Source organism: Grus americana, chromosome 5, assembly GCF_028858705.1.
Source record: "Grus americana isolate bGruAme1 chromosome 5, bGruAme1.mat, whole genome shotgun sequence".
Taxonomy (NCBI): Eukaryota; Metazoa; Chordata; class Aves; order Gruiformes; family Gruidae; genus Grus; species Grus americana.
In genome coordinates this window covers 25,463,542-25,475,926 of record NC_072856.1, presented here as the reverse complement: position 1 = coordinate 25,475,926, position 12,385 = coordinate 25,463,542, and the positions used below count along the sequence as shown (strand labels likewise).

General features: G+C 41.1%; 1 protein-coding gene across 9 annotated transcripts in view; it reads right to left on the bottom strand.

The window, feature by feature from the left end:
• Positions 1 to 2,958: 2,958 nt before the first annotated feature.
• The window catches only part of ACCS (1-aminocyclopropane-1-carboxylate synthase homolog (inactive)), a 28,496-nt gene continuing 19,069 nt past the window's right edge, over positions 2,959 to 12,385 (bottom strand). For all 9 annotated transcript variants that reach the window (XM_054828046.1, XM_054828048.1, XM_054828047.1 and 6 more), the window contains 12 exons: positions 11,251 to 11,321; positions 10,635 to 10,704; positions 9,429 to 9,495; positions 8,873 to 8,970; positions 8,210 to 8,287; positions 7,112 to 7,212; positions 6,435 to 6,524; positions 5,334 to 5,379; positions 5,042 to 5,183; positions 4,291 to 4,433; positions 3,769 to 3,922; positions 2,959 to 3,547 (listed from right to left, as the gene is read on the bottom strand). In XM_054828046.1, the coding sequence (XP_054684021.1) occupies positions 3,249 to 3,547; positions 3,769 to 3,922; positions 4,291 to 4,433; positions 5,042 to 5,183; positions 5,334 to 5,379; positions 6,435 to 6,524; positions 7,112 to 7,212; positions 8,210 to 8,287; positions 8,873 to 8,970; positions 9,429 to 9,495; positions 10,635 to 10,704; positions 11,251 to 11,321 (1,359 nt within the window). In that variant the 3' untranslated portion in view covers positions 2,959 to 3,248. The remainder of the gene's footprint in view (positions 3,548 to 3,768; positions 3,923 to 4,290; positions 4,434 to 5,041; positions 5,184 to 5,333; positions 5,380 to 6,434; positions 6,525 to 7,111; positions 7,213 to 8,209; positions 8,288 to 8,872; positions 8,971 to 9,428; positions 9,496 to 10,634; positions 10,705 to 11,250; positions 11,322 to 12,385) is intronic.

Below are 12,385 nucleotides of genomic sequence, written 5' to 3'. Positions count from 1 at the left end.
AGCAGCTGAGTCACCATCCCTGGAGGTATTTCAAAGAGGTGTAGATGTAGCCCTTAGGGACGTGGCTTTGTGGTTGACTTGGCAGGGTTAGGTTGAGAGTTGGACTCAATGATCTAAAAGGTCTTTTCCAACCTAAACAATTCTATGATTCTATGATCATTTCAGGTACTGCTCTGTTTGCCTACTGCTTGACAAACTGGTAAAAGAGAGAAATGGGGGGGGGGGGGAAGGGGGAAGTCCTTAATCATTTCTCTATCAATTTTGTTTGTTTGTTTTTCCTGTAGAGATTTGCCACACAGGAAGACCGTTAATAACAATGATGAGAAATAGTGAGCAGAGAGAGCAGCTAACATGGAGGTAGCAGAAAGAACAAACAATTTCTACAGGCAGAGCCTGTGTTTTTTCTGTCAGGGTATTCTTACAGCAAATAAGAGTTGATTTAACTTCTATATAGTTATACACAGGACTTTCTAAATGTTTACCAATTCTTTTCAACCAGTAAAGGCCATTTTAAAAATTTATGGGGTTTATACAGTCAAAACAGATGTTGCTTTTTCCAACAGCAGACTTATAACATCATATTTCTCTCTAGCCTCATTTCCAGATATTTTGAGTTCCTGTGACCAAATTAACATTCCTCAGTGGAGAGCTCCTCAGGCAGGTGTTAAATCTGAAGAAAAGCCATGGAAAAATATTCCATTCAACAAAGTGTGTATCTGTCCTGTTATTTTGAGTTACAGCAAGCTCAGATGGAAGTGACTGTGGGCCATAATATATTAGCTGTGAGGATTTTGAAAGTGTATTACACCCTCTTTCCCACACAGAGGTGTGCTTTTCTAGCTGCTTCCACACAGAGACAGTACGATAAACCCACTTTCTGAGTGGTAAACATCTACGGGTGAAAACCTTATTATATTAATTGTTACTATTTTATATTAACATACTCCAACCATAGGAGTGACCAGAAGACCAAAAGAAAAGAAAATGAGGAGCAATTAATGGGTTGAGTTTGATAAAGGAATCCCCTGAAACACCGCTTCAACTAATGCCTATACAGTCTTACCCAGGTCTTCAAAGAGCTTTCCCCCTCAATTTTTGTTGCTGAGACCCTCCTTGGGATACATAAATAAGAGGGGGCACATGAGTAAATCCATTTGTGTTTTGGCTGTACATCTCACCTCCCATTCCATTAAGACCTGTCCTGTGCTATAACTTTCTTTGTAGAAACCCAAGAGCAAATGGCAAATAAATTATAATAATCAATGTACTTAAAGATACTGTACTTGGACAAATGCCAAACTAATAAGCAAATATAATGCTTATAACTATCCCTTATAGTCATCTTAACAATCACCTCACCAACCCTGCCTTATCGCTGGCATCTGAGAGAGGGACTGGTTACCTCTAACAGCCACCAGATGCAGCACTATCTTCTCCCCAGCCACTGGTCAGACTCTCCTTCTCACTGTCCAGGCAATTCTCCACCATCACTTCACGAAAATGCAGTCACATTATTTGCTACCTATGCCTTGGTAATTTGGTTTATGATATAGACATATGTTTTTGTCACTCATTATGACATGCTCATCTGCCCAAATCTATGATGCCCAAGAACACACCCAACAAAGCCACAATGGTACCGCTGTAAGTCATCGATCGCTGACATCCCACCTCACAAAGTAACTGTAAAATGAAAGCTGTTTTACCTGAAGATTGAACCAAAGAATAATCTGAATTTTCTGTTAACTCTCAATACTACCTTTCTCTTACATGATCTACAGAGAAGAAATCTAAGCAAGATGCATGTTTTTCAAGGGACCAAGGATTTTTTCCCTGCCTTTCCAATTTCATATTGGAGGCTTGATCAGAAGAGTGGAAGATGGTTCTTCACTTGTGATCAGCAAATTCCAGCTGCTTTGACAGCACAGAAGTTAGCCTAAATTTTATCTTTCACCTCTCTAACTCATTATATAAACAGATTTCATAACGCCACCAGGATGAAACTTGCTTACTATTAGAACAAATTACAGGAGGAAAAAGGCACACTTCTATTCAGTTTTCATGGGCAATTTCCTTGAACTCTGGATTAATATATATGCAGAAAGACAAGTTTAAAGTCCCTTAAGATACCTAAAATTTTATAGTACCAGAAATTAGAGAGCTTTGTATCTATGAAATAAGCTTTCCAACTGAAATACTTTATCACCATCATAGAGGAAACAGTGTCTTTTAAAATGGAAAAGAGAGGAAAGAGAAGAGAATACCATTTAGTCAAAAAATTACCCTGCAAATTGACATAGCTAAAAAAATGCCTTAATTACCCTAATAACGGTGGAAGGTGCCACCTTGGAAGCCTGTGGGCTTAAAGGAGGTACACGTAGCACGGTGGCACAAGCAGCATTCTCTGCATTGTCCTGCCAATATACCTCACTGCTAACCAGAAGGGATGAACTTCCAGGAACAGGAAGGCTGCAGAAAGAACATCTACTTTCAATCGGTTCTCCATTCTTAGCTCTTTGTGGACACTGTGTCAAGACATCAATGGATGCTGTTTATTTATATGAATACAAAAAAAGAAAGATAGAAACAAAAACAGGCATTTCACCAGCCGAGTGTTGTATACTGTCTGATCTGAGGTTAGACTGGAAACCAGCTCAATATGAAAAGCTTCACAGAACTCAGACTAGATAACCACAGTCCTAGGAGCCTCACCCATGCAGATGAACCTGTACACATGCTTATCTACTCTTTGCTGAGGCTAAGTTAGGGCTGACACTGGGTTCTATCTCCCAAAAACACCTCTTTACAAAAGCAGTCATCTTCTGGCCCAAAAATAGTTAGTTAGATCCGATCATCATTTGGGAAAAGGGAAACTTTACACATTTTAACAATCTCAAGCCTCTGTCTTCCCGGAAAGCGTGAAATAAGAAGCATAAAAAATGACATCACAGGACCTTGTAAGAGAGTTAAGAGCTTATTCATTAGAAATGAAATACAAAATACAATGATGCCGCAGGACAGGGGGCAGCAGGCGAACACGACCCCCGCCATTCCCCACCCTCACCCCAGTCCAAGGAATGCACCTATATAATACAAATTAAGAGATCTCAAACGGGGGAGAGGAGGGATTTTACAAAGTGATTTTCTTGCTATACAGAAAATATATTATTTGCTGGAAGTCACTGCTGAGCTGTTAGGGGTCCAGGGTCAGTCATTGCTCAGGACACCCCCTGAAGGCACACTGACCCCTACTGCTTCCCCACCAGTTTGCTGAATACATCGTAGATCTCTGGCTTTTCCTGTGCAAACTGCTCGGCTGTATTTTTCTGTAGCCAGTCAGATGAACGCATCTGTTGCTGCAGAAGGCCAATGAGGTCACCAAGGTTGGAGCTACTGGCACAGGTAGGCTCCTGGTGGCGGGACACAAATATGACTTCATCTGTGCTATCTGCTTTGCCATCCTGATCTGACTGACAAGGCTGCTCCTTCTCCTCAGCCAGTATCTCCTGCTCCCGCTCTTCCAAAACTTTGCGGATCCGTTGCATACCTGCAGTGGTATAAGGAGGAGAAACACTAGTGGATTAGTTTACCCACAAGCATCCCCAGATTGGTCAGATCCAGAAAAAATTTGGAGGATGGAAGGAAAGGGAGGAAGAATGAAAAAGACAAGAGGATAATAATAATAGAATAAGTTTAGGATTAAGGAGAGGAAGAAACAGTGCTGCAGGAATTCAGGAGGGAAGAAAAAAAGAAGAAAACATTACTCACCTAACTGTAGCCGGTGGGTCTTGTCAGCAAAGATGATGCGGAACCATCCCGGCTCACTGCATTCAAAAGCTTTACCGCAGGACAGGAGGACCTTGTTATCCAGAAAACGCCTCCAGAGCAGCATCTCCTCCTCAAATGTGCCTGTCCTAAGGTACTAAGAGAGTCAGCAGAAGGGCCAAAGGTTAGTAACATATAGGCTAACTCACTGAGATCCTCATGAATTTGTGATTCCCATGAGGTCTGCAAAGGCCAGGGGAGACACCTTTTACCTCTGGAGTACAGCAGTTGTGATATAAAGGAAGAAATGGGGAGGAAAGTAGCTTGAGAGCAGTAAGATTCCTGCAAGGAGGGAAATGCACAGACAGACGAAAGGAAAAGAACGGACAGAAATACCAGGCAGCCCTTCCCTCTGCTCATCAGACAAATTTGTTAAAACAAAATGCTTATCACAATATTAAACTTTCCTCTAGATACAGATGCACCAGGTACCTGCCCTCATCCCAGGTTCCTAAGACTACCAACCTTTCGGAAATCAATCCAGACAAAGAAGCCTGCATTGCGGTTGAGAAAAGGAACCCCAAGTGTCTTCAGCTCATCTGTCACATACGTATGGGCAGCTTTTAGGCGGGCATGGTTGGCCCTCAGGTACACCTGGTTGATCCAGTCTGACCAGAAGAAGAAGAAAAAAAAAAAAAACAAACCACAAACTGAGAAAGAGTTTAGATCTGTTCAAGTTTCCAAGACACTCACAGTGCCTTTTTCCATTTCACCCTTCATCTCCTGTTTTTGTTTTCTGTTTCCTCAAATAGCAAAAAGAGGGACAAGAACTATTTAGCAGTTTCATGGCTGTGCAGAAGAATATGGTCTTTACCTTCCTGTGGAAGTTTCCCTACATTCATAGCTCTCAGTTGTTGTGGACTGTTAGCACTCCATCCAGGCAAAGCTAGAAATCCAGTTCCATTTCCTTCGTCCACAAGCCTGTATTCTTTGTTTCCGCTCAGCTGGTTCTACACAACACTGGCTATTTCTATACAAATAGCTATTGCACTTGTTCAAAGCTGCTCCTCTAATTCTGCTGATCAGGAGCTCTCCAGAAATGGTTCTTTTCTGTAGAACTGTCAGCCTCATGTTAAATGGGCACCTCTGGGATTACAGAAGACTGTCGATTTAAGTGTACAAACAGGAGACCACTTGGGAAAGTAAGGGGAGGGGATCCCCCGGGTACCAAGACACACAGAACAGCAGAGGATCATACACGGAGCTACTGACTCACCTCTGTCTCTAAGGAGCTGGGCAACCTTGTGCTGGACAGGTCCACAGACCCCATGGAAATAACACAAAGAAGCCACTGCATTAGCAACATCTTGGTTCTCTGTATATAAAGTACCAAAACGAATCCCAGAGACAGCAAAATCCTGCAGAAGACACAGAGAGACTACTTTATTACTTTATTAAGACTGGGATCCTATTACTACTGCCTTGTTCTTTCCAGCATGAGGAACCTGAGGACACTAGGCCAACCCTACCAGCCAGGAAGCCACGGCGTGGTGGCCACTAGCACTCACCTTGCTTATTCCCCACATCACGTGAGTCCGCTGTGGATCAGGCAATCTGTATGTAGAAGGATGCAGATGGCAGTTAGTGTCATAGGTGCTGAAGCTTTTGAATCACCAGTGCAGCATTGCAGAAACAGAGAGGCAGCATTACACAATGACAGGCGGCGCAGCACAGAACATCAGTCAAGTAGGGAAAATTCAAATCCAACCTAACTTTAGAAGCTAGGAACTCCCCAGAACTAGTTTTAGACACAATTTTTAAATATTTCAGATACACAGATACTTGCAAGTGCTACATTTCATGCGCAGATTTCCTGCATATATGAAGCTTGTACATATAATGCCAGAAATCAGGCCTGTGCCAATGTATTTGCCAAGAATTAAAAGTAATTTTCTTTCTTTCAAACCCCAATATTTTGCAGGAGCTAAAGTTCTTCTTTTGCAATGTTGTGCATCCAAGCCCAGCAACACTGGGCTCGTACTTAACCAAGTGTATTTTATTTCCTTGCAACTGAGCACAAAAAGAAAGATGGCACCACTGGTGACAACTAGAAATTAAAAAACAAAAACAAAAACCAAAGAAGCCACACCATATTTTTAAAAGGTGAGATTCGAAAAAATTTTCATCTCATTAAATCGATACATAATAAAACCCATTCTCCAGTCTGTAATAACACTGTGATCCGTGACTACTGTATGAAAAAAAAAAAAAAAAAGAAAGTAAACAGCAACAGAAAGTCTTTACAGGCATCAACAGAAATGTGGGAAAGAGGTAACAATCTTTAGATAGGAAGAAAAGCATCACTCTCAACAAATGAAACATTTCTTTCCAGTTTTGGGGACTGTCACAAGCAAATACTGAAGCACACACTGAAAAGCACACCACAACAGGAAACTAACTACCACTTTTTACTTGCTAGATTGCACTTGACAAAATGCATTTGCCATTCAGAAATTACCAAAAAAAAAAAAAAAAGAAAAAAAGAAATCAGTGTAAGGCAGATTCAGAATTTGCTAGCTCATGACTTAACTTCCAGTCACAAGTTCTCAGCAAGGCATCATGTTGAACTGTCACTGGAAGATGGCCAGGGAAGTAGGAGCTGATTTTACCTGTCCATGCCTAGGACACTGTGAAACGTGGCTGATTCATCAAAAACTGACAGCATGTAGATCTCATCTACTATCACATGCAATTCATGTCTGCAAAAGGACAAAATAGAGATTACGAAAGAAGGATGCTTCTGGTTTAGAAGCTGAGATAAATTCAGGCATGCAAAGACTCGCTAACAAGGTAAACATTCAGTCATTTCCAATGCACTAGTGAAAATTAACTCCTGTATGTACTACTCATCTAGAATAAGTTGTATCACCATCCACTCAGAATCTCATGGATTCTGAATCTCTGAGAGTATCCGTGATCCACGATGAAGCTGGGAACCCATATTCATATATTTCTTTGCCTGTGCAGATGCAGAGAAACTGAGAGGAAAGGAATTCAGCTTCCTACCAGAGAAGCACAGCACCACAGTGTTTGCTATGACCACCAACAAATAAAACTTGTATTCCTTGATTCAAGTTGCTTTGCCACTCCAGACGACTACACGGTCCATGTTCCCTTGCCCCCAGCACTCCCCTCTCCTCTCTTAAGCCCACTGCTGCGTGTGAAGAATAGACTGTTTTCCTGACTTCAAAGATATTCACAGATAAATTCAGGGACAGTGAGTAGTCCACCCGATGCTGGAAGCCATATCCAACTCAGGATGCCCAAGCCTTCCAAACTGACATACCTTTTAGCAAATTCCAGGTAATCCCGTAGCTCTGTCAAGGAGTAGATGTCCCCAAGGGGATTTTGGGGATTCAGAAGAATTAAGGCCCTTACAGTGACACCCTGCAGAACACAAATAATGTAGTATTAAGTATATTTTCAATCCCTGTACTTCAGCAGTAAGTGTGACACAATTCCCTTTAAGCTTCCACTGTGACTTTTCACCTCTAAGGTTAGATTTGTATGAGAAAACTTTTAGCCTCAAATTAAGCGTTTTTTTTTTAACAATTATATCACTTGCAAAGTGAACTGAGGAAAAGATTATAGAATGAATCTATGATTTTGAAAAGAGGGAGTCTGCCACAACTGTTGCCATCTGATCAACCAATTAATGAGAAAGATGCTTTCACATGTTCTCAGCATGGAAGAGAACTTTATCTGAGCTGCATCAGTAATGGGGAAGTAACAAATTACTGAAAATTGCCCATGAATGAGGCAGGAAAGACAGGACCTTGAGCTATTTGGATGCAAACTGTTCTCTTTTAGAGCACACTTGGATGGAGATGTCAGAGCTGGTAATGATCTAAAGATGCAGCTAAACATATACAGGGCTTAGGACAATGTCAAAACTCACAGACTAACTCTTCAGAAAGGTGATACTCATCTGCATTTATCCTCTAGATTTGCACCTCTCTCCCTCCTGCAAAAACTCTCCGCAGTCTTAGTGGATTCATCTGCACTACTGTGTAGAGCAGCCAGTTTTGGGGTAACTCAGCTGGCCTTCCTGAAGGAGAAACCCTGGGTAATCCCTACGTTTTAGTGCATGCCCAAGTACATTTTTTGGGGGTGACATAAATGAGTTCCAGTGCCTTGCAAATGGTCTGGTACTCCTGGTTTATCCTTTCTGCTGTGACCAAAATTGGACAAGCACAACACCAGGGGATTCCCCCTAAGACTGCCCCTGAGTTTGCAAGCAGCCTATTCTCAGGTGGTCTACAAGGACAACCGGAAAGCCAGGTGCTAGGTTTTGAAAATATTTTGATCTTTAGGCCACTAAAGGACCTGGCGTCTCAAACCTATTGTAGACTTAACCTGTAATATGAAGCTCAGCTGCACTCACCTCTGCCCGGGCATCCTGCAAGGCCTTTTCCAGTTTTTCCACTGTAAGCTGAAAAGGCCGAGTGCTTGTTCCAGTAATCTGAAAGACATCACAAAGGTAAAAAAGGCCAAGTTATTTCAATAGAGTCTGCCTTGAGCCAATCCCCTGATGAATGTTCCTGAAAAGAAAATAAAACCCCAACAATAATAACCTAGCATCCATCTTTTTATCCTTTTATACTACAGAGAGAATAAATAAATAAATAAAATCAAAGAAATGTTCATCATAGACTGGCCACACACAGAGAATTCTCTGGTTATCCTTGAATAACTAAAAAAAAAATGCAAGCTCTCCATCTGCTCTTCCACCCTGGGACCATCTTTAGTAAGACAGCACATACTTCTGTCTCCAAGGCTCAAAACGTCCATTTTTTCCCCTCTCAAGAGCCTTTATTGGGAGTAAGATACAAGAAAAGGACAAGACTGGAATCTAGATTTTGGTCTCGAACAACTTTCTTGTAAATTATGTGCCCAGTTTCCCAGCAATAAATTGGGGAAATGTCCACGGGCTGCAGCCTACCCTTGGCTCTGAGGACTGCTTTCAGAGGTTCCCCAAGCTTGGCACTTTCCAGTATCAATTATTTTTTAACTACAGAGGTTGGTAGTCCCTTCCCTCAGGTCTTACCTTACTGTCTAAATAGGCATACACCAGCTTGACATTCCCATAGAGGAAGACACTCTGGGTGATACCACCATAAAAGGGAGTAGCAATCAGAACAGCTTCTGGAACCAAGGAAAAAAACCTGGTTACCAACAGGTCACAGTCTTTCTCTCTCTTCTAATCTACTTCAGCTAAACATGAAAGCTTTTTTACAGCTGTGCCCTCTGGAAGCACTGTAATGTTACTGCCTTTTCCTCTACTTTATTTTTACATTAATTCTTTAATCTTCTGCAAGAACTCAGGTAAACATAAGTACAGCCCACATTTAGTTTAACAACTAAAACAGGGCACCACAAAAACAGTGAAGGCAGATAGGGCAAGATACCAAGTGTGAGTGTGTGACATCTGCAGACCACAGAGATGACAAATTCCACAGCACAATCTTGCAGGAAGCAAGAAATTTGCAGTAGGCCAATGCCAATTCCACTACATCATTTCCAACAAACAATATTTAAACAGAGTAACACATTATTTCCCAGCAAAAATAAACATTAAAAACATCTTCCAACCTTCCACTTACCCCCTGGATCACAAAGGACCGTAGCTAATGCAGAAAATAAAGAGCCGCAACCATTTAAAACAATCACCTACAGAAGAAAGAGAGAGGCTAGTGATAAATCTGTCCATAGAAAGACAACACTATAAAATAATAATTTCTGACCACATAACTGAAATATATTTTCTCCCCAATACTCTAACATGGATGTTTTTCCCAGAATGTTCCTGCTGAAATCCCACTTCTACCAGAAATACCTTTAATCCTATTCTTTGCTTCAGAAACACTTTGTCCCGGTGCTGTTCTTAATTCTAATAAGCAATTTAGAAAAAGAGTAGGCTTGAAGTAGGGAAAAAATTGGGGACCTGTTCTGAATGGCTAGAAAAACAAAGCTAATATGTGTTATTGTCTCTTTGTGGTAACAGCAGCTCTGACCTCCTGCCAAATTCATACAAAAGTGGAAACCACTATCTCGTACAGGAGCAAGTTTGACTCCTGCTTCTAGAAGACAAATGCTTACAGGTCCCATGAGCTTCAATCCACGTATGAGGCAGAACGTGCTGCCTTGGAGAAGCAGTGATCAGCAAACTGATCAGTGGTAACTTCACTTCACGTGAAATATGGGCTTCTGCTGAATTACTGCAGCCAGAAAAGCAATGGCTGCACCAGCTCCTGCTGCCTTCTGCACTCAGCAGAGGCAAGAGTCCTGGATCTCCCAGCCTGCAAGTGTCCCAAGTCAGCAAGTCCTGCAGAGACTTGGGTCTTGATGCCTTCCTTACAACACTGCTGCAAAGTTTGAAAAGGTCTGGTTTTACAGGCTAAAACTACTCTTGCCTCAATTACAGATTTTTGTCCTGAGGTGTAAAACAGCAGAACAGGACGAAATTAAACTCGACTGAAACAATGGGAACTCTTTATCAAGGCTGAGGGATACAGGCACAGTAGGTCCCAGAGCTGAATAAGGACATGAAAACATAAAGCTCCACTGAGAGCACTGGCATTAGGAATTGGCACACAAAAGTAAAACATGAGGCAAATATACAGCAGACCCGAAGTGTTTTGGCTGAAGTGTGCATCATAAGCTACTGAAATGGCTATGAATCAATCTCATTTACATGATAAAAGGCTGTCATCTTACCAAATCATTTGTTTAATTAAAAGACGACGAAACCGTTTAATAACAAATGGCAATACATTAAAATAGACACCAATGGAAAGTGGGTTACCCACATTTTCTGCCTTAAGAGGTGCAGGAGCCTTGCAGTAATAGGTCAAAAATCGAGCCACTTCCTCTCGTAAACTGAGAAAGACACAAAAGCAAATATTGGTACAGCTTATTCTCCAAGAGGCTGGTCTTCCCCAAGTCCACATCTCAGGAAAATAAAGCCAGGGCACAGCAAAGTCTGGTGAAAATAGCTAGAAAACAGAAGAGCTCAAGGCCATGCCACAGACATGACTTTTACACACGGCAAAGGTGTCACAGATAATGTCTATAACAGTGCATATGTTTCTGATGAGCTTTAATCAAGGCACAGAAGAGAAGATTAAAGTCCCCACGTGTTCACTATGTTTCAAAGAACTGTTTGGAGTTACCTAATTTGTTAATGTATACACTGCTTTTAAAACTGTTTGCTTTAGAAAATTTGCATCTTCTCTTACATAAAAGGATTTTTAACTGGATGAACTGGTAGGGCAGCTAATTTACAGTTTTGCAAAGAAAAAGATGATTAAACAACCTAGAAAAATTTTAACTAGCGAGTGTAGCAGAAGCGGTTTATATTCATCCATTCTGCTTATCAGACAAGAAGTCAAAAAAGAGAAGCGTTAGAGAAAAGAGATGACTTACAACATATGTCCTTTCCAGTCAGGATACTGAAGCAGTGGAGGCTCCATCAGATTCATATCAGTCTGTGTCAGCTGGGAGCAATAAGGAGAACCATTAAAAGCACAATCATTGATATCAGAAACATGGAGATAAATGGGATCCATGTACAGACACATACCTGCATAGACACACACATACACACACATGCGTGACTCCAACAGTTGTAAAACTGGATTGAGAAAGCCACTGACCATCAAAATTAATGCAGCTTGGAGAAGTAAGGACCAGCAAACTGATCAGTGATAACTTCAGGTTATGTGAAGCAGAGGCCTCTGCTAAGTTACTGCAGCCAAAACTTTGCTGCAGAGATCTACACAAAGGACGCAGAATGGGCAATACACATGATGCCCATAACCAAGACACCTGCAGAAGACTTTCTCAGCAAATCAAGCAACCCAAAGAGTCCCAAAGAGTGTTTTGCCCAAGCTCTGAGGACAACAGCTTGCAGCTGGGAAGTAAGTCCCAGTTGTGAAAGCTCGGGTCTAGACTGTCAGAAAGAGACAGAAAGGATTTTGAATCACAGTTAGGTATGTATTTTCTTTAATAAATTTTCAATATATTATTTTTTAAAATTAATTCTAGCTTTTGTTTAGGTCTCTGTTCCAAGTTACTGCAGCTCCTTCAGATCTATAATTCTGATAAGTTTTGGTAAATTTTAAAGCGTAAAGGGAGCTTTCAAAAGACAGGAGAAAATTTAAATTATCTTCTTGATAATTCTTCCCCATGGCAGGTACTTTGTTCCTTATTAGGAGTTCATTCTGATCTCAAAGACTGATTCACCTGAACTGCAGAGCCCTTTTTAATGTTTATATTTAGATAAAGTATGCACACTGCTTTTATCTAAATATTTTCAAGGTCGTAAATATCAGGGTTTCACATAATCCAGTTCTATGAAGTTGCGAGGGAAAACACAGTGGTGATACGGGCAGAGAGAAGAGCACATTTTACATAAACAAAAAGAAAATAAACAAATATTATGTACCATATACCTTCCAAATATTTAATGGCAACCAAATCTATGAGTTAATACTAGAAAAGGTGAGGGTGGGTGGACATGACAAGTAGGTGATAGTGCAAGGGAGGAGGGAAATTCAAC